At 50.5% G+C, this 19,776-nt stretch overlaps 1 protein-coding gene across 10 annotated transcripts in view; it reads right to left on the bottom strand.

Moving 5' to 3' along the window:
- Positions 1 to 815: 815 nt before the first annotated feature.
- MSI2 (musashi RNA binding protein 2) overlaps positions 816 to 19,776 on the bottom strand; it is a 367,224-nt gene continuing 348,263 nt past the window's right edge. For 2 of the 10 annotated variants that reach the window (XM_037163783.2, XM_037163787.2), the window contains 3 exons: positions 10,092 to 10,300; positions 8,236 to 8,308; positions 5,788 to 5,939 (listed from right to left, as the gene is read on the bottom strand). In XM_037163783.2, coding sequence (XP_037019678.1) covers positions 8,267 to 8,308; positions 10,092 to 10,300 — 251 coding nt within the window. In that variant the 3' untranslated portion in view covers positions 5,788 to 5,939; positions 8,236 to 8,266. Of the gene's footprint in view, positions 5,940 to 8,235; positions 8,309 to 10,091; positions 10,301 to 19,776 lie in introns of all 10 variants that reach the window. The other 8 variants (XM_053654808.1, XM_037163788.2, XM_037163779.2 and 5 more) reach the window with 5 other exon arrangements.

The following is a 19,776-nucleotide window of genomic DNA, read 5'->3' as shown; positions in this document are numbered from 1 at the left end:
GTACCCAAGGCCCACGCTTTAGCCCTCACAGGCCTCTCAGGGCTGAGAAGCCAAGGAATCTCTGGTTCAGATAATGGCTTGACTGCTGCCACCAGGTAGGTCTCGGGACTTGCCCTCTACCACCTGTGTCTCCATTTTTCTTCTCTTCTCTCACTTATTTGATAGCTAGAAGGTGGAAGTATCATAGATGATCTATTTATTTCTACGCCTTTATTTAATTTTGTGATTCTATAAAATTCTTTCCATTACGCAAAACTTTAAACTCCTTGAGGGTAGACTGGCCTTCCTGATACCCTTTCGGACCCCTACTCAAGGGTCATGGTGTTTGGCCAGGTGTCTTCTCCACCAGACTGTGGATCATGAGCGGAGGCCAGCAACCCCGAGAGCCACTGAGCTCCTTCGGCACATGTGGCACACTTTCCACTGCCTGAGTCCTGTGGCTTCACAGGCCCTTTGATGTTTGCTCTCATCACTTCATACAGACAGTCCCGTGCCCTGGCTGGGGGTGGCTCAGTCCACTGGAGCATTGTCCCCTGCATCAGAAGGTTGCAGGTTCGATCCTGGTCGGCGATGTTTCTTTCTCTCCCATTCTCCCTTTCTCTCTCTCTAAAATAAATGAAAATATCCTTGGGTGACGATTTAAAGACAAAAGTCCCATAAGTTCCCTGAGGACAGGGAAAGGGCTTTTCTGTCGGAGGCCCAGTGTCCTGCATTCTTGCTGGGGGAGAGGGGAGGCAGGTGTTTTTGGCGATACCCCCAGCCCCAAACCAGACACAGCTCTCCGTGAGTTTGCGAGTGAGAGAACACCAAACAACTCTGTTCAAAACAGTTTATTTTATTTTATTTTTTTTGTCAGACAAACACATTGATTTCTGGACCACAGTAGAGGATGGAAACCTTTCACAAACTTATTTATTTGAAAATACAAATATAAAATTATACTTTCCACATCTGTGATGTGAGAGACTGCCATCCACATAGTAATTTTTTACAACAGGGCTTTAAGAAAGCCACACACAAAGACCTGAAAGATGCTTGAGATATATATATATATAGATACATATATATGTATATATATAAAAAAAATACTCACTACCAAAGTTGTCATCAGTTTCATACTAAAGTATAAAAGTAAGGGTGAGGTCAGCCACAGTGCTAGGGAGAGTTTTATTTAGATACATTGATGTCCACATGAAACGCTTAGACTTGCATCCTATTACATATGGAATTCCGAGTTTACAACACACCATGAACGGCAGATTGGCTAGCCCACTCTACTCAAGAGGACACTCACAGATTCCACACGGGATGGTACAGTATGTACAGATACGGCAGCAGAGCGCCTGCTGGGGAGGCTCTGGAACTTTCGTCTCGCAGTCCCCATCCCCCGCTCCTGCCCCTGCTTCCTGGGAATGAAATCCTGGCCGAGACGATACATTCTGATTATAGTTTTGAGAGCCGAGTGTTTGGATTAAGGTTGCTTCCCCAGAGGGGTGGGTTTTATCCGTATTTCTTTGTGTGTTAGTTTACTTACTTTTTTTTTTTTTTTGGTTAAAAAAAAAAAAAAGAAAGAAAAAGGAAACAAACACATTACAGTATTAAAGTATTGCTTAACGTACAGCGTTTCCTTGTGTAGTGTCTGCCCAGGTCCGGGCTGAGCTGACTTCTGCTTCTTTGCTGCTCAGGGTAAGGGTGGGGGGCCCGCCAGTGTCTGTTCAGTGTGCTTGCCTGCATCTGTCCCTATGCTCCCCCTTTGCTTTTGCCTTCCTGGGAAGGTAGTCTGGCTGGTGAAGCACATTCAAGAAAAAAAAAGCCCTCCCCTCCCCACCCAGCCCCCTGTCTCCCTCTGTCCCTGCATGCCAGTCCCAACCAATAAAGAGAAGGATGAGTTAGTGTTTCTTTTGTAAACAATTTCATATGCAATATAATACAGAAAGCATGGCTGACCTTCAATAAAAAAAATGTAGTAAACTATATTGCTTTATTTCCGATGATGCTGCAGTGAGTGAATGGCAGAATGAAGCAGTGTGGTGGTGGCTAAGTCCCTAGCCCTCGTTTGCACTAAAGATCAAAATTTGGGTTTTGTTTTTCTATTTGGAACCCAAACAAATTTCTTCTCAAAATCCCCAAATGAAAAACAACCAAAAAAAAAAAAAAAAAAAAGATCCCCCCAAATCAAAAGAGAACTGAGAACAAAAAACTGAACACCTTTCAGGTCATTAGAACCGACAATTACCCAATGATTTTTATCCTAGTCTAGTAAGATGTGTGTAACACTCACTGGCTGTGCGTTGCTGTGCAGTGAGACATTAAATTGACAGCAGCAGAGCCATGCTACCTTAAAGTCCAAGCTACGAGTTCAAATCAAGATGAAGGTTATGAAGGAAGAATAGAAACGCCAAGGCCTTGTCAGGGCTTCGTTTGAATCAAGCCAGTGAGCGACTGGGACAGAGTGAGAGGCTGTTTGGTTTTCCCAGTGGGTGTGAGGGAGGCTGCAAACCAGGTGCGCAGAAGCTCCTGGACGGGATGCCAAGAGCTCGGTCACCCCCGCCCGCTCCACGTCCAGGCAGGACCCAGGATGGGTCCAGCAGCCAGTGCCCTCACTCTCCTCTGCTTGGGAGGAGAGGAGTTTGGGGGTCCCAGGCAGATGGATCTGGAAGCCAGAAAGTCACCCGGTGGCTCTTTTATGATTCCGGGGAAAAGCCATCAGCCGAGAGGGTTTCTCCCTGCAGGGAAGGTGAAAGGTGGTTCCCGAGTTCGCCATTGAGCTGAACCGAAACTGAGACAAGGCCGAGTGTCAGTGCGAACACAACTTACAAAAATCTTTCCAGATGGACTTCTAGGTGGGTGGGGGGACTAACGTGAACCTTGACTTAGGTAGCCACATTAAAACGTGTCAGATTTCCACGAGGTTTGTGCTATGGGGCTACTGGGCCTCCTCAAAAGGTATTAGAAACATCTAGAACATACACAGATTATCAGTTTCTTCTGAGCATTCTTAAAAAAATATGTTTTTCTCTTAGTAAAATCATTTTAATATACCATGCCTCCCTCTTTTAAAAAATAAATTAAAAAAATCCAGTTTTGCATATCTAGCGTTAGCATTTAAGGTAGTATGGCACACCCCTTCACAGCTGGGGGGGGCGGGAAGCTACAAAATGCCGTCGAGTCTGCCGACGTTGGAACATCGTGAGACCTTGGGTTAGTGGAGACCACATCAGATCAGCGAAAAAGAAAATTAAAACTTGAAATTGAAAACAAACAAAAAAAAATTGAAAGGAAAAAACTGCCCCAAAATCATTAGCATTTTTTTTTCCATAAATAAGAGAAAGTTCTATCCTTACTGGTCCTAAATCTGAATAACTATGTCTAAATTTTTAAACCTTAATTACGTTATACCTATGAATATGTACTAGAAGAAAGAGAAGAAAAAAAGTCACTACACTAGTACCAGGACAGCACGCTTACAAGATAGCCATTTTATACATTATTAACAGACAGCGGTCAACAGAGGGGCTTCTAGGAGGTGACGGGGAGCGGAGAAGGGCGGGGTGTACAGCGACATCACCGGCACGGACGGGTGGTAGTCAGATTCCCTGGTCTAGACACCGAATTTCCGGGAATTTACTGCCTTTTTCTTTCTTTTCTTTCTTTCTTTCTTTTTCTTAAAAGAAAATGTCTATTTTGTTATTTTATCACCTTGAACACGTTTGGATATTTTAAAAGCGCCTTTTTTCTTAACCTGGTCTTTTGGAAATTAAAAAAAAAAAAAGAAAAACAACAAAAAAAATCTCACCCAACAACCTAATCTTTTATTGGAAAAAAACAAAGAACATGATTATTTTTAAATGGTGGTGTTTGATTAGAATTGAAAAAGGCTTCCTTCTCGCTCTCTGAGTCAGCAGTTTGGAGCCTTTCATCTGAAGATGCACTTGAGCTACCATGTCCGTGAACGTCTGTCTACATTAGTCTACTTTGTTAGTAAAATTTATAAAAATAGGAGCAGCAGCTCTTTATAATAAATGTCGCGTTCAGTGTCTCATACTGGCTGTGCCTTAAGTACCAAATTTATAAACGTAACAATTTAAAAAATATTAATAAAACGGCAATATCACATTTTAAAAAAGAAAAAATATATATCCACACTACAATATGTTTTAATGCCATCTATTGAGTTGTACTTCTACAGTTGCTGTTGCCGGCCTATTTATTACCAATATTAAAAAAAAGTTAAATTAAAAAATATCCTTCATCATAAGTATCTCTCCCCAACTGAGGACCATATATTATAACAGCCAAATGTTAACATGTGCAAACAGGAGACTGTCAGTTTTTCCCACCAGTCACAGTGCAGCGATGTTTATACTTTTTATTTTTAAAATTCTGTTTACATCTACAATAAATTAAAAAAAAATTCTTCCATAGCCTCTCTGGTGATACTTGCAGCACTGAGGTATTAAAAATAATATATAAACCAAAAGGTTTGCTTTCCTAATTTGTAAATAGAAAGTGAATGGAGAAAAGGTTTCATTGATGCAGGCTTATCCACTCCCGGCCTGGGAGTCCCCAGAGTTGGGGGCAGGTGAGGGGCAAGAGGAGAAGAGAGGCAGAGGGTCCTAGGGACCTTTGGAGGTGCTGAAATGATTGGACAATAGAAAAATGATCAAATAGTTAAAAATTAAGACTGAAAAAGGATGTCTTCCCCACCCCTCCCTACCCAAGCCTAACAGGTGTGCTTTGAAACTTTAAATATGTTAAATATTAAAATTGTAGCTTTGTTTTTAAAAAAGTCTTGGGAAAAGCAGTTTTTCGCATTTTAAATAAAAATCTAACTAGACGGTAACGTTTGGAGCTGTGCACAGACGGGAGGTCAGCACGCGGGTGCGGCACTGATAGAGTGTTAGGTCTACCACACAGGCGGCGGGGGGCTGGGCGGTCTCCTCACGCCCCCCAGGGTCGTCCTGGCAGCTGGGCGGTCGGCAGTGTCCGCGACTCGCTCCGTTCGCGGTTCGCGTTCCTTTCCCTCCTCCTTCCACAGAGCATCGCACTGCCTGGGACCGACTCCCTCACAAAAATATTTTTGATTCTCTCTTTCTTAATAGTTTCTATGTAGTTAATGGAATTGTATTTACAACATTTCTTTTTTTTTCTTAGAATTCACAATTTCAAAAAACCTTATAATATCACCTCTTTCAACAGAAAAAAAGCACTTATAGAAAAGGAGGACACGCGAAACGTGGGCGTCCTTACCTTATTGCCGAAAATAGATATACTTAGGTTAACAAAGAGACATCACACAAAAAGGGCTGCTACAGTCTGCTCTTAGCCTACGACATCCCACTTTTACACAACGCAAAGCAGAACGGGGAAGCCCACGCCCCTCCACGCGTCACAGCTGCGCTTTCCCGGTGTGTTCCAGTCGCACGTGAAAATCCACACAGTCTCGGAATTGGTACCAAAATATTGAGAGTAATATTACCATCTCAGCATCCTTTAAAAGTGAGAACAGAATCAAAACGAGCAAAAAAAAAATTTTTTTAAGAAGAAAATAATACCTTAATATAACAATTATACTATGGTTAGCTTTTAACTAGCTATTAAAGCTATATGACTACTGGACTAAGTCAAAATCACTACTAAATGTGATTCAAAGAGATTTCAAAGGAGAAGGGGCGAGAGAGAAGGGGAAGGGAAACCATCGAGAAAAACAAAAACAAAGCAAAACCAAAATCATGGGTTATATACACAGTTAAAAGCTGTTGTCTTATATTACAGCAGACCCGCGAGATGATGAGATGTGGGCAACCCTCGATCCGAAGTGAGCCATCTCTGGTCGGGATGGGGAGTGAGGCTGGCGGGGGTCCAGGTCCGATGACGTCACCTAAACAAAGGGCCACTCAGAAACTTCGCCCAGTCTTGCCTGGACATCCAGGGATGCTCTGCAGGGCACGGAGGGTCGAGGTGCCCCGGAAGAGAACGTCCAGGAGAGGGGTGGGAGGAGAAAGAAGAAGTGTGAGGCAAGTGTCCTATTTATCCCAGCTTTTCAACTTGCACTTTCTAACTTCGACTACGTGGGGCTACTGAGCATATGCAACGGGGCCTGGCTAGCAGCTTGCGGGGGCGGCTGCCTCCATACGGTACTGTTGGATCCTTGAGGCTGTGGCAGGAAACAAGGCCAGCGAAGGTGGTCGTGTGGAGTTTTTGGCTAGACAGGTGGACCGCACACTGACCAGCAATGCCTTCTCTGGTTAAGCTTCTGCTCTTGAGACCAAAGTGTTTTTTTTTTAAAAAGTCTGCCTTTGTTAGATACACATCGAAGATGGTCAATAACTGAAAATGCAGATTTCTACTGTAAAGGATCATATTGCACATAAGGAGTCAAGGTCGGGGCATTTACTGAACCGCCCACGACAAATAACCAGCTGTGGTTACAGGAAATAAAAACAGGCCCAGGAGTTACAGACTTGCTACCTGCGTCTCCCTGAATTACCTGTGAGCCTGGGCCCCTCGGTGACATGTGGCACCGAAGTGTGTGTTTTGGTGTGGTCACGTGGCTCTATTGGCTCACTTAATCCGTTCTGGAGGGGGCTGGGGAGTTAGCTCCACTTTGTTTTTTTTCATCCTTTTGAGGAAACTGAGTCCCAGAGCTGGATAAAGGAGGGTGGGCCGGGAGCAGCCTTGCCCCTCACCCACCCTCATGGAAAGGCCCTGCAGTGGCCTTGCAGGGCATGGGACTGTGGCCCGAAGCCCTATACCACCCTCATTTTCCAGGGAGGGTGGGTGGGAGCCAGTGGTCCCCCCAGCATCTGCCACACCTGGCGGTTGCTGGAGCCCTTCATCATGTCACTGCACAAAGGGTGGGAGCCACCTTCCATCCCCAAAGTTCCCGCACCTCTCAATCCGCCTTGTTGTCTGAGGAGCCTGGGGTCCCCCGGGGCCCTAACCTTGGCTTGGTTAGCAGTGAGTAGCTCTCCTTCAAACTGTTAGTGGCCTCTGGCCCCAGCCAGCGACGGCTGGGCCAGCGCTTGAAGGGCAGTGGAGGCGAGGGGTGGGGGGAATCCACACACGGGTTTATTGGGTTAAGAGAGGTAGCTGAGTTAGTGGAGGGGATTCCTTAGCAGCAACATTAGAGAAATCCAAAAGAGGTATTTATGGAGCTCAACTCAACTTGGTCCCCACTCCTCAAGAGAGGTCTCCTGCGGACTACAAACTAAAGTGGCAAGCCCACCCCCAGCCTGGTTTCTCTCAGGTCCCAGCTCCCAGAGTGACAGGCCCCAGGTGGCATTTTCCGAGTGGGACCCCTTTCCAGGCTTCTCTTTCACCCTCCCTCTGCCAGAGACACACCGTGTTTCCACCCCAGAACTAACCTATTGCAGGGCACACTGCAGCTGTCCCGAGAGAACCCCCCTCATCCTGTGCGTTTCCGAGAACGACACATACGCCTTTCCCAATGAGAACATGACGAGGGCACACTCACTGACTGCCCCAACCTCCCTGTCCTCCACTCCACCCCTTACGTATCCCAGTCAAAGTGATTTTAAAAATGTTTAATTAACTTGAGCTCAGTTTAAAAGGTTAGGAAACTGGCAGGGATCCAAATCCATGTTATGCAGGTGATATCGTTAATTCAATTTGCTTTTTGAGCAGTAATCTGGATAATTACTCAGTAGTTACTGGCAAAAATGTTTTCTTTTCACTAAAAGTTGCAGTCTGGCTGTTTGACAGCAGGAAGCCCATTGGCTGAATCCAGGGTGTTCTGGGGAGCTGAGAGCCCCAGCGCCCCCCCAGGTCCGCTGTCCGGGGCCCTGCGGGGAGGCCGGGCCCCACCCACAGCCCTGGCAGAAGCCCAGCATTTCCCAGCCTCCGACCCCCTGGGACGGGCACACACTAGATCTCCTTCCAGTTTCCCACACTCTTGATTGTATTTCAAGACAAAGAAAGATGAGGGGTGAGGAAGATAAAGAAAAGGAATCAAAAGAACCAAACCGAGAAAAAAAAAAAGACAGTAAAAAAATTAAAAAAAAAAAAAAAGTGGGGGCCATGATTAAAGTTGGAGAAAGGAATGAGAGAGTAGAAGAGTGGATTTCTTTTTGCCCCCACCCCCCCGAGAAGGGGTCCAGAAAGAGGACAGAGACTGACGTGACGAGCCCGGGGCGGCGCGCACGGCGTGCCCGGTGCGCTCACAAGCAGGGACGCGCCTGGCAGGGCGGAGACGCAGGGCAGAGAAGGTAATACCTCAGAGTGGGATGGCAACGAAAGCACCTGCTCAATGGTATCCATTTGTAAAGGCCGTTGCAATCAAAGGTCCCTAAAATTGCACAATTGTTAAGGTCATCAGCACGCTATACATGGGAACAGATTGTCACATTCTGGGAGAGGAAATTATGTCTAGGACTAGCCTGTGGTTGCCAGCATGAATATGTAATTCTGAGACACTGTGCCCTGAGGGGCCAGGATGGCACCCTCTCCAGCTCTGAACCCTCCAGCCCCCACTCCCCACCCCAAGCCTGTCTTTGTGCCCAGGGGAAAATTGAGAGCCAGATTCAGAGGGGTAGGCGGGTGATGGCAAAGGGAAGGGGGGCGCTTATGCCCAAAATGAGGGGCGCTGTTGCCCTGAAGCCCTGGAGGGCTAAGATAACAGTGTCTCTGTCCACAGGCCGCACGGCTCCAGCTGGGGAGAAAGCCATCCCTGTGCAGGCAAGACGTGACTCGGCGTGGTCATTTCTGAGGACCGTCACAGCACACGGGTCAAAGACCCAGGTTTTCAAGAACACACAGGGCCTGTGTTTCTGGGTGCTGCAAATGGAAATGAGTTGTGCTCTACATGGTGATAGGTGGTCTTCCAAACTGATGTAGCCCTCAGCTGTGTTGGATAGTCTGGATTTGGTACTGCAGAGGATCAGAGGGGATCTGACCCAACAGCCTACTGACTGAAGTGATACTGGCTTGGGAGTGGAGCTGAACAAGGATCCAGATGGCAGAGGTCAGGGCTGGGAGATGGGAGTGAGTGTGTGTGTGTGTGTGTGTGTGTGTGTGTGAAGGGGGGGTGGTCTCCAGTCCGGGGGGGCAGGAATCCAGGGGCCCTGGTGCCCCAGACTGTCTGCACTTGCGCTGTTCTCCCCAGCGCAGCCCCCCGAGACGGGGCTCCCTTGACAAGGACAGGACCTGAGACAGCAGACACTCCCATCTTAGCTCAAAGCCAAAGTGTCCCCAGAATGCTGGGGCTGGCCAGGGCAGAGGTGGGCCGAATTGGTTTCCCAAATGGAAGGAGCAGCGAGCGAGTGGGCTCAGGCACATTCATGCTCACACACACCGGGAGGGGAAAGAACAATACAATCTGAAAACAGCATGCAAATCTGTTAAGCAAATTTCTATGGCCTGGATTAGTCAGATTATAGAACCACAGAGCATTACAAATACCAAATGCATCTGGCCTTGGGGGGCAGGGCACAGCTAAAGAACACAAATGGGAACTTACTTGGAACCTGGGAACTAGGACACATTAGCCAAGGAAACCTTCTTGGGAGGGGGCTTGCACCCCATACCATGCCCTAGGCGCCAGCCCCTGCCCCTGGTCCTCAGGCCTGGGGACTCTGCCCACTAAGGTTGCTGCCCTGAGTGAGGGGCTCCGAAGGTCTGAGGTCCCAGCCCATGTGACAGTCTCCAGAAGGCAGAGATCAAGGAGCAGGGGCTGATACTGAGGACCTACTATGTGCCACCAGGTGACATACTCTATTTCCATTCATTCTCAGTCTTTTGAGAGAAGCATACTTATTTTCGTCTTGCAGCCAGGGAAGGGATGGGTGCACAATGCCCACCTATGTGGTTCAAGGTTGCATGAGCTGAAGGTGAAGGAGTGGGTGCTCTGAACCTGCCCTGCCCATGCTCCTTCCACTCCATCACGTGGCCTGGCCCACAGGAGCCCAAGGAACATCCAAATGGAGGAACTTCAGCCCTGGGTGGCTGAAGGGATGGGGACCCACTGCCATCTCCTTGGCTCCCAACGCTGGGCTTTCCTGGCACACCCTCCCCATGGGCCACAGACGATGGGCAAGGAAGAGGCAGGAGAACAGAGGAAGGCAGGTACTTACAGCTATGCCGTGGCCGAAGCCGGAGCCCGGCTGTGGGCTGGCCGCGCTTATGTAATTCCCCACTCCGGAGTCCTGGCTGGCAGGGCCGTAGAGATCGGCGACAGGTCCTGGGCTGTTGGCCCCCGGGAAGCCTCCGGGCCGCGCCGGGTTGGAGCCTGCCGGGGAAGCGGGCGCGCCAAAATTCGGTTGAGCACTGTAGCTATTCAGGACTGGTGTGCAGAGAATAGAGCTGGGTATGAGGCCAGAAGCCAGGCATGCACCGGTCATTACAAGCCAAACACTCGAGAAAAACAGCTGAGGCCCAACTTCTAACACTCAACCAAGGCCATGCGAAAACATCAGCAGGGACTCAAGAATACTCAGCCCAGGCTACTACTAAGAAGCTCGGAGCTCCAAAAATATAGAGAATAAAAAAACAATCATTCAACACACTACGGCAACCAACCGGAGGTGCTTCACTGCCCACCAAGTTATCACAATAGAAATAGAGATATATATGGAAGAGAGAGAGAGAGGTTTCTGTTCACATCTGAACTGATGCTCATGCAGTCTTGTCTAGACCTGGGCACGTGGAGACAGCATTCACATCCCATGCAAACTACAAAGGAACTAGTTTTAGACTACACATTGTGTTAATATTGATATTAAAACGTGACCGGAAACAAAGCGACTTGAGTCGAGGAAAAAAAAATCTTTGGGGATGGGATTTTTGATTTGTTTGTTTCACTTTTTTTTTTTTTGTTCATCTTTGGATCCATTAAATGACAAATTTGTTTTTGTTTTTGTTTTTTTTAAAAGGACAAAAAAGATGTCCATTTTCCAGCACCCCCCCCAAACCACTTCCCCCCTCCCCACTGGCTACTCCCTCCCCTCCCCCCTCCCATTTGTATCCCTGCATGAAAGTCGTCCACATTGAACGTGGTCGGAGGATGGGATATGTCATGGAAAATCTGGGCATCTTGACAGAACCATAATGATGGTGGCAGAGGGTTCCCTTTTGGGGTGGAGAGCAGGGGATGGAGAGAGGGGATGGGGTTGGGATGGCAGATCTGGAGGCTGGGGCCGAAGCTGGGTGAATGTCAATGATATTCCATAGGACACCCACACACTCACCTCCTGCAGTAGAAGGAAAGGGGGGATTTAAACTTTTTTTTTCCTTTCGTTTTAAAAAAAAAAAGACAAAGAAATATGAATGCAAAGCATACTGACCGAACCAATTTATTGCTAAAGCATATCTGATCAAAATGCCTGCTTCCTGTTAGTTATCTTCAGATATAAACTCTAGACCAAGAAGAAGAGCTAGGAATGCACCTTTGCTATAGCGGGTGGGATATTCACGCCCACTGACCCCCCAGAGTGGTGGGGGGTGGGGCAGCAGGAGGAAACACAGCCTGGGTGCCCCACCCTGAACCCCCCCCCCCACAGGTTCCACAGCTGCCAACCAGGCTAATTTAGCCTCGTCTTCATGTCCCCTTAGTAGCTTAAACATTTTCTTTTCTAGAGGGAAAAACACACATTTTTTTTTTTTAATTGCAAAAGTAAGTACTCAACGATTTTTAAAGCTCAAGGTGAGTCTGGGGCTGGCCACTTCTGGGCTCCGCAGGGCGGCTCCTGGCAACCACCTTCTCCCTTCTCCCGCCTCAGCACTTCCTTCTCTGCCCTGTGACCAGTTGCCCTCCATGGCAGAAGGAAAGAAGGATGAGCAACTCCCCTCCTGACCATGGCCTTGCCCTAGGAGCTTGGGGTTGCAGCCCCCCACTTCTGGTGGGTCCTGAAGAGTCAGAAGTGAATTGATCGTTCTCTACCTGTTGCAGGGATGGGAAGGGACGGACTGTGCACCCAGCCCAGACTGGTGGGAGACTAAGATGGGACAAGAAGATGCAAAAGAGACCAAACCAAGCTGGGCTGGGCTCCTGACTCAGCAGAGACAAGGGAAGCTGCTACCTAGGGTGCCCTCTGGGGCAGGAGACCCCAAAGTGAGACCCCCCTGGAAGCTGTAGCTGAGAGATGCATAAACTGGCTGATGAAAAGAACGGGTTAAAGAGCAGGAAAATCACAGAGGCTTAGAACAAATAAGCGGCTGATTTGGGAATGCTCGGGCAGACCAAAGGGACGAGATTTTTGAATATAGAAGATTAAGCTTGCAGATAACATTTGGCCTTTCTCACTCATGGAGGCAAATATCAAGCCGAGATGTTCAAAAGGTGGAATTATCTTGGCCTAACACACTTTTTTCCTCTGGGCTAGGGAAAATGGAGAGAGTTCAGGCAGTGGACTCCTGGTTCACCGGGGCAGCTGACCCCCTCCTGGACAAAGTAACTAACAAGTACAGACTCGCTTGTTCTGTTTCGGGGGTCGGGGGGCCACAACAGATGACAGTGGGCAGGCTCAATGATGTCAAAGCTGGGCTGGGGAGCAGGGAGCTTTTTGTCCTGGTGCCTCCAGCAGGGGAGACCCATGGAGACCAACGCAGCCAGCAGACACAGCCTCGGGGACGAGACGCAGCATGCCCACGGGAGGGGTGGTGCAGAAGCAGCCCCTTCACAGGCTGGGGAGACAGGCTGGCTGGTGGTACCCTGCCCATCCCTGGCTACCTCTCCCAGTCCTGCGTGCCCAGGCCTGTAGCTTAAAAGTCAGTCTGAGGAAAATGTCACAATAAACAGCTCTTCTTAGGCCAGTGTTGCCCGCCCCTGCTTAGTTGTCTTCTATCAAATGACTCTGAAATCACTGTGGAGAGGGCGCTGAATAGAATGCAGCTTTAAAACCTTCAGCCCCGTATTTTCATACACAGCTGCTCTTCACAATGCCTGGCCCCAGCTCAGTCATTTTGTAAGTGTTCTGCAGCCAGAGGCGAAAGGTTAGGCTGTGGGTCCCCGCCAGAGGGCGCCGTCACAGGCAAGCAGCAGCCAGTTCTGGGCTGGCCCCCTTTCTCCAGGCTTCCGGGCAATGGAAGCTGCCCTGCCAATGGCTGGGGGCATGGAGGAGCCGGGCCTGTGTTCCAGTCAACAATTCCCTCTTTCTCTCTCCGGGGGCAAAAGACGCAGGCTCCAGAAAGCACATTAAAAGTCCCCAAACAAGCCATCTGGAAACCTGTGCCTCTCTGGAAAGGCTCATAATGAACAAACTGTGCTGGCTGCTGGGGAGAGACTGGGGACTGCCCCCCGGCAGGCCAGCTTCTCAGAGGCTGCCCCCCTCTCCCTCCAGGCTGTGACCCCCTGACCTGAGGGCGATTTCTGTGCAGTCACCCTCCGTGTTCTGTCTTGGTGGAGGGCCCCTTTCCCCGAGAACCAAGACTCATTTAGGAAAGGGGATGGAGCATCATTCTGCATGCACATGGGCACCTTGCTACTGCTCAGCCCGGAGAGGCATCGGTACATGCTGCTGAATAAAAAAGGGTGCTACTATTTTGAAATGGGACATGAGGACTATCTCAGAAGAGGACGATGTCTTGTAAGCACATTGGCGTGGCTGTAGCAGAAGCTGTGAGTGGTCAAGGCCAAGTTCTGCACTAGGCCGGCAGTCTGGGGGCTGGCTGCGGGGAGGAGAGTTGCTTCTCCATCAGCAGCTCTAGGTGGCACCCACGCCAGAGGTTTAATCCTGGGTGGGTTCCTCCTCACCCCTCGCCCCTGCTCCAGCAGCATCCTCTGTGCGTTATCCATCCAGCCTCTGTGGTCAGGATGCAGCTACAGTGGAGATAGAGGGAGCACTGGAGATAGAGGGAGTCAGAAGACCTGAGTGTGACCCCGGCTCTGACCTTGGTGTTGGCCCCTCACCCGTCAGAGTCAGCATCTGTGAGTGCTGCCTGCCTTAGTCTGACTCTGGGGACGGAGGGGGGCGGGGCGGAGGAGAAGAGAAAGCCCTCTGGTAACTTATCAAGTTTAAAACAAATACACCCCTTTCTAAAACAGTTGTATATGCAGAGCCCAACAAAGCAGGTACCAGATGCAGATTTAGGAAAATCTGATCTAGGAAAAAACAATTCACTTGCCATACAAATCAGAAGGTGGTTTACAAAAGGATCTAACTCGTCTACCCGGCGCATTTAATCACCTTGGATTTGAATGAAGCATTCAGGGATGTGGGGGCAGGAAAGCAGGGACACCACATCTCACTGAGGCCAGCAAGAGGAAGCACGTTTGAATTACAGCTGGAGGCATTTTGCATCAAATTGAAGAAGGAGCTTCTTATCCACCAAGGGGATAAAAACCACCCTGACCCAGCAAAGCCAGGGAATCTTCTCCCTGAGTGAGACCTTGGCCAAGGTCTATCCTGTAGGCTGAGACCCCCCTAGACTCACTTAGGTCCAAATCTCTGGGCGCCTTTGTCCCCGGGGTTTTAGCATGAGCCTAGGAGACAACTGCCTTCCGGCGGGCACACGGTCTGCCCAGTTGGGGTCAGAAGGAGCTGGGCTGAGAGTGGAATTAGTTATGGGGGCAGGGAGGTCATGTGAGAGGGTGGTCAGAGTCAGAACAGCTGCACTGTGGGTCTAGGAAAGGTATGGGAGTCCAGATATTTCTATGTGATCCCTGCGTGACGCCACTGGATCTGGGTAGAAAGCTAGAGCCCAGGAATGTGATGGGGCACCCCTGGGTGGGGCACCTCCGGCTCTAAGGCCTAAAAAGTGGATTATTACTGATCCAGAGAAAGGAGCTGTTTACGAAGTCCTTTCCAGATGCATTTACCTGGCATAAGTCAGGGCCCTGCCCAGCCCCAGCCTTTGACCCAGGTCTTCCTTTGGGGGCATCTTGCAAAGGGCAGGGCCAGCCCTCAGGACGATTTCAATCATCTGCTGTGAGGATTATCTGCTGCTGCCAGGTTTAATCCCGGACAGGAGGCCCTGTGGGACCTGGCGCATTTCTGGAACAGAGCATGTATTGCTGCTCAGGGCAAGGCCAAGGCAACAGAGGGTCCTCACCAAGTCCACTTTGGAAGGCAGCGCGCATCCCGGGTAGGGCAGGAGGGCGCTGGGGCTGAGTGGTGCCCTGACCCCCATTCCCAACCATGGCCCCTGCCACAATGGAGGGTGGGAGCATAAGCCCACATACTGTTCTTTGAGGCCAGGGCTGTTGTGTTAACTTATCACACTGGTTTTTTGTTGTTGGTTTTAGAGAATTAAAAGACGGACTGAAGAAGGAATGAGCAGAGGGGCTCTGTCGCAGAGAAGAAGCGGTCAGAGTCACTGTCCCCTCCAATGCTCGCCTCCCTTTTCATTTGTCCACGTCGCACTGCGATCCGCCTTGATCGCAAACCCTGCGGCACAGAGACGCTGCCGCCCCTACCAGCCGGGGGCCCCTCCAGGCGGGGTGGTGGGCAGGCGGCGCGCTCTCAGGGTTCTCCCGGGGCCCTGTGTTCTCCATGGCAAGGGCGACCTGCCTCTACCCCCCCATAATTCTGGGCCTCAGGGGACACAGGGTCCAAAATACCAACTGGCCGTCACCTGTGGAGACCTGCACGGGTCCCTCCTCGGACTCATGGGAGCCAGCCACCCCTTGTTTGGGGAGGATGGCAGCTGGGGACTCCACTCTGCAGTTACCTTATTGTGCCCTCTGAAGGTAGTGCCCGCTGTAAATTAATACAGAGGGACAAACCGGAAAGGTCGCCATGAAAAGATGAGCCTGCTCCCTGATAACGGAAGGAGAAACACTCAGCCGTGGGGTCCTTGTGTGTCCTGAGCAGAGCAAGTGGGGATTATACTCGGTGGTCTGCCCGGCTACTCTGCACCAGGAGCCCCTGGCGCTGGCTTTCCTCCCGGAGCTCAGTCCGAGCGTGGGCTTCACGGACAGAGAGGGCCGGCAGTGACATCCGGCCTGGCCGACGCTATAGCACACCGACCGAGAATCACACCAGCTCAGGGACCCAGGTGCACGGAGAATCAATTTCATATACTATAATTTTTAAAGCTCTGATGAAATTCAGTCTATTTCTGGAGGGAAAGAGAAGTACTTTAATATGGGGGGAGGGATTAAGAGAACATTGTAATGACATTTCTTTTTCCCCGTCTCTGTATCAAACAAATAATATTCCTGAGACGCATAAACCCAGCCTGGTATCAACAAGTCCTGACACACCCAGAGATGCCGGCTTATCTTAAACACTGCACAGGGAGCATGGGGAACGTCCGCTCATTCTGTGGGCTGGTGAGGCAGCCAGTGTCACTTAAACACTCCAAATGCCAGTGACAATGGTGCCGGTCTTAGAAGATTGGAGTTTCTGTTTGTTCTCCCAAACCCGAACCAGCTTTAGACGGCTCTGGCCGGTGCTGAGGTCGGCCGGTTAGTGTCGGCGTATCTCAAGTGGAGAATTAATGGACAGTAGAACCCAAGACTTGAGACTAATGATTTTGTGGGATGGTCCAAGCCTCTGGCCAAATCACACTCCCCAGAAGAGATAACGTCCCTCCCGGCTGGCTCCCCCACACCCTGTGTTAGTGGTGAAGCTGCAGGTTCACACCACTACTCCGGACGCTGTAGGGAGAAGGCTCCGAACATCCAGGGCTCCAGGGCGGGCCCCTTGGAGGGGGCCTTTGAGGCTGGGACACAATCTCACTAGAAAACAGCTCCTTCTCCTTCCATCTTCATGCTTGTTTATTATGGGCCCCGATTTGGGTTTGGGGGACCAGCCTGGTTAGGAAGGGGGTGGTAGAGAGAGGAGCGAGATTGGCAGTTGATGGCCACCTGCTCCCGATGTAAATTCTGGAGATGGGGCAGCCTTGAACGGGCCTGGGACGGGTGGCCAAAGAAACCAGACTTGTGTCACGAAGGCAAAGAAGGAACTTTCTGGAGCCACGGTGAGGTTGCCATTTTTCCCAGACCTCATGTGCAAACGGCCCTTGTTTGCACATGTCTCAGGAACGAAGGGAAGAGAGGCCCCGGGAAAGGGAAGATCATGGTGTGAGGCAGTGAGTCACTGAGGCTTTCGGGATGCTTGCTGTGCCAGTGAGAACTGTCCGCTGGCGGCAATAGCATCACCGGCGACGGGACCTTGGCAGGCTGCCCCTGCCCAGGCCTCAATTTTCCATTGCAAGGTGGGGTGCCTGATCCCCCCCGGATGCAAACTGGTGTTTCAATGGCGCCTCTGCCCTGAACCTCTAAACTGCTTGGGAAGACAACCCAGGAGATGAATGTTTACAGTTTGGCTGAAGCAGGAGGTGTTTTAATACTCACATCCTGCCTCTCCTCCCTAAATTAACTGGTTTCAGATTCCAAACTCACACAGGTTGGGACTTGCAAGGAGCAGCAGGTGGGGAGACCCCCCCACAAGCACCCGGGAGCTGCTGCGCTGACCGGCCCGCAGCTGCGCCCGCAGCCCCTGGTCCAGGCAAAGGATGGTTGGGGTGAGGGTGGGGTGGAGGGGCTTCGCCACGGGGCAATGACGGTGCCCGAGCCTTTGCTTCCTTGTCCAGCCTTCCCCGACTTGAGAATCAAAAGGAAATAAAGACAGGGAGTGTGGGGCCCACGACAGACTCCCCTTCACTCTCTGGAGCATTTTGGCTCCAAGTATGTCCTAGCTTAATCCTGAAAACGTTTGACCAGTGACTGCCTATGTCCCCGAGGCACGCCTACCTCTCCATTTTTTCAAAAAAGAAACCAGTTTGGTTTTTCCCCACGTGCCCCTGGCCACCTTCCAACCTGCTGCGCTGTGTGTGCTCACTCAATCATTTTTCACCCTGCCTGCCCTGGCCAGGGGGGTCAGGTCCTTTCTTGTGTCTCCTAAGTGACACTGCAGACCTTGTGTGCATGTTGGTACTGTGTGCTATCGTTAAAATAGAACACTGTAAAGTCCAGCAAGAACTGCCCATCAGACTGGGGGTTCCCCACCTGGAGGTGCGGCCAGGCCCCCGTGAAGACAGGGGACTGTGTCTCTCCAGAGGACCAGACCACCTTCCTCTGCGCCACGTCCTGGAGGAGGAGGCTGGGCATGCAGTATTGCTAGGGTCGACGTGAGGCGGAGGGGGCACTGCCAGAGAGGAGGGAGGCCCTTCCACACCTAAGCCCCCACAGGGACCCCTCTACAAAGTATGGTCTTTCTGCAACCAGAGGGCCGACTTCAATTCCACAGACCACGCCACTCTGCTGAGGGCGGTCCTTCTGGGGAGCTGGAACACCCCAGGACCCATCAGTATTTACTGCCCAATCTCACTGCCCCGGGCTCCAACATCCAGGGGCCGCGGGGTGGGGAGGAAGCCCAAGGGGCAGCCCCTTGAGGACGTACAAAAGGCTCTCCACTAGCGCAGCCTGTCTTTAGTGATTATAAAGGCACTGGAGTTTAATCCATTTTTGATGTAAGCTCTAATAGCTCTGTGTCCTTGAAGTTCAAAGCGGGCGCATGCATGTCACTAATTAGCTAAGCATGGAGCCATTCAACTCCCTCTCATGTTTCTAATTAGGTCTTTAATAACAAACAAACTCCGACCTTACAGAAAGGCCCCCATTCGTCAGACAGTCAAGGAGGATGGCTGCTTCCCTCCTTATGGTTGATCCAGGGCCACTGATTCTCTGCGTACATGCTTTCAATTTCAGCCACAACAGGCAGGAGGCTTCCTCAGTGAGGACAAAGACCCTTTCAGCTGGCCGAGGAGAGGAGGACTTTATGGCCTGGCTAGAAAACCACTGGCTGGCTGGCAGGCAGGCCATGGACTCCAAGGCCTCCGGCTAAGGATCCCAGACCAGCTGTCCTGCTGTTCAGGAGGCTGGGGCCAGCTGCCTAGCTGGCTTCTATTTACCCATTTCTAAGGTAAGGGTGCTGGTGACAAACTCACAGAGATGGCGTGAGGCACTTGGTGGAACTTGAGTCCGAAGCTACACACAGGACTTGCCTGGGGAGCTTTAACTGAAGCCTGGGGCCCGCTGAGGGAGACTCTGATTCGATGGGTCTGCCGGATGGCCTGGACACTAGGAATGGTAAAAATTCCCTGGGAGATTCTACCATGCAGCTAAGTTCAAGAACCCTGCACTGGCCGTCTCAGGGCTGATCTGCTCAGCAGCGGCGGCTAATAGCAGGCCCAGCCCCACTAGTGAACACTGTCCAGAGCCAAACCCTGAAGGTTTAAGGTTTGATCAACCACACCCAAGGGTTTATTTTTTTTACTGTTTCACAATTTTGGAACTATTTCTGTCCAAGTCATTGCCTTCATGAATTGTAAAAAAAAAAAAAAAAGCATGACTGACTGTTTTCCAATGCATCCCACCAAGCTGCCTCACCACTTACAAGTCCTGGGCTTTCTCTACTCACTCCTCTCAACTCTTAAGGCACTGAACTGTCACCCCCCCCCCCATCCCAATGACAAGGGAGGGAGAGCTTTTGTAACAGAAACGATACAGAGCTATAGAGATGAATGGTCCCGATGGACCCTCTAAGTCTGAAATCCTTTGCCCACCCCCCACCCCAGAAATCACCCAGCTTGTCAGTGGCAGAAGCTGGGCTGGAGCCAAGTCTTCCGATTCCCCACTCTTCCTTCTAGGTCCCTTTCTCCTTTCCTTTTCCCCGCCCCCCCTTTACAGCTGCTGCTCATCATCCTGATGTGAGTAATCTACAAGGTGCTCCTCCCCCCAGGAAGGGTAGGGGATATAAGGGAAGCCTCTGAACTGCTCCACCCCCAAAGCCAGGGCACAGGAAGATGTGGGCCTTCCCAAGCCTGATTTGTTTCTCTTCAAGCCTGCTGAGAAAGGAGACTTCGCAATTCCTG

This window comes from Artibeus jamaicensis, unplaced genomic scaffold, assembly GCF_021234435.1.
Source record: "Artibeus jamaicensis isolate MK-2021 breed Jamaican fruit bat unplaced genomic scaffold, CSHL_Jam_final contig_1998, whole genome shotgun sequence".
NCBI classification, from domain to species: Eukaryota; Metazoa; Chordata; class Mammalia; order Chiroptera; family Phyllostomidae; genus Artibeus; species Artibeus jamaicensis.
The sequence above is the reverse complement of the archived record's forward strand: the minus strand, read 5'-3'. Positions and strand labels throughout refer to the sequence as shown.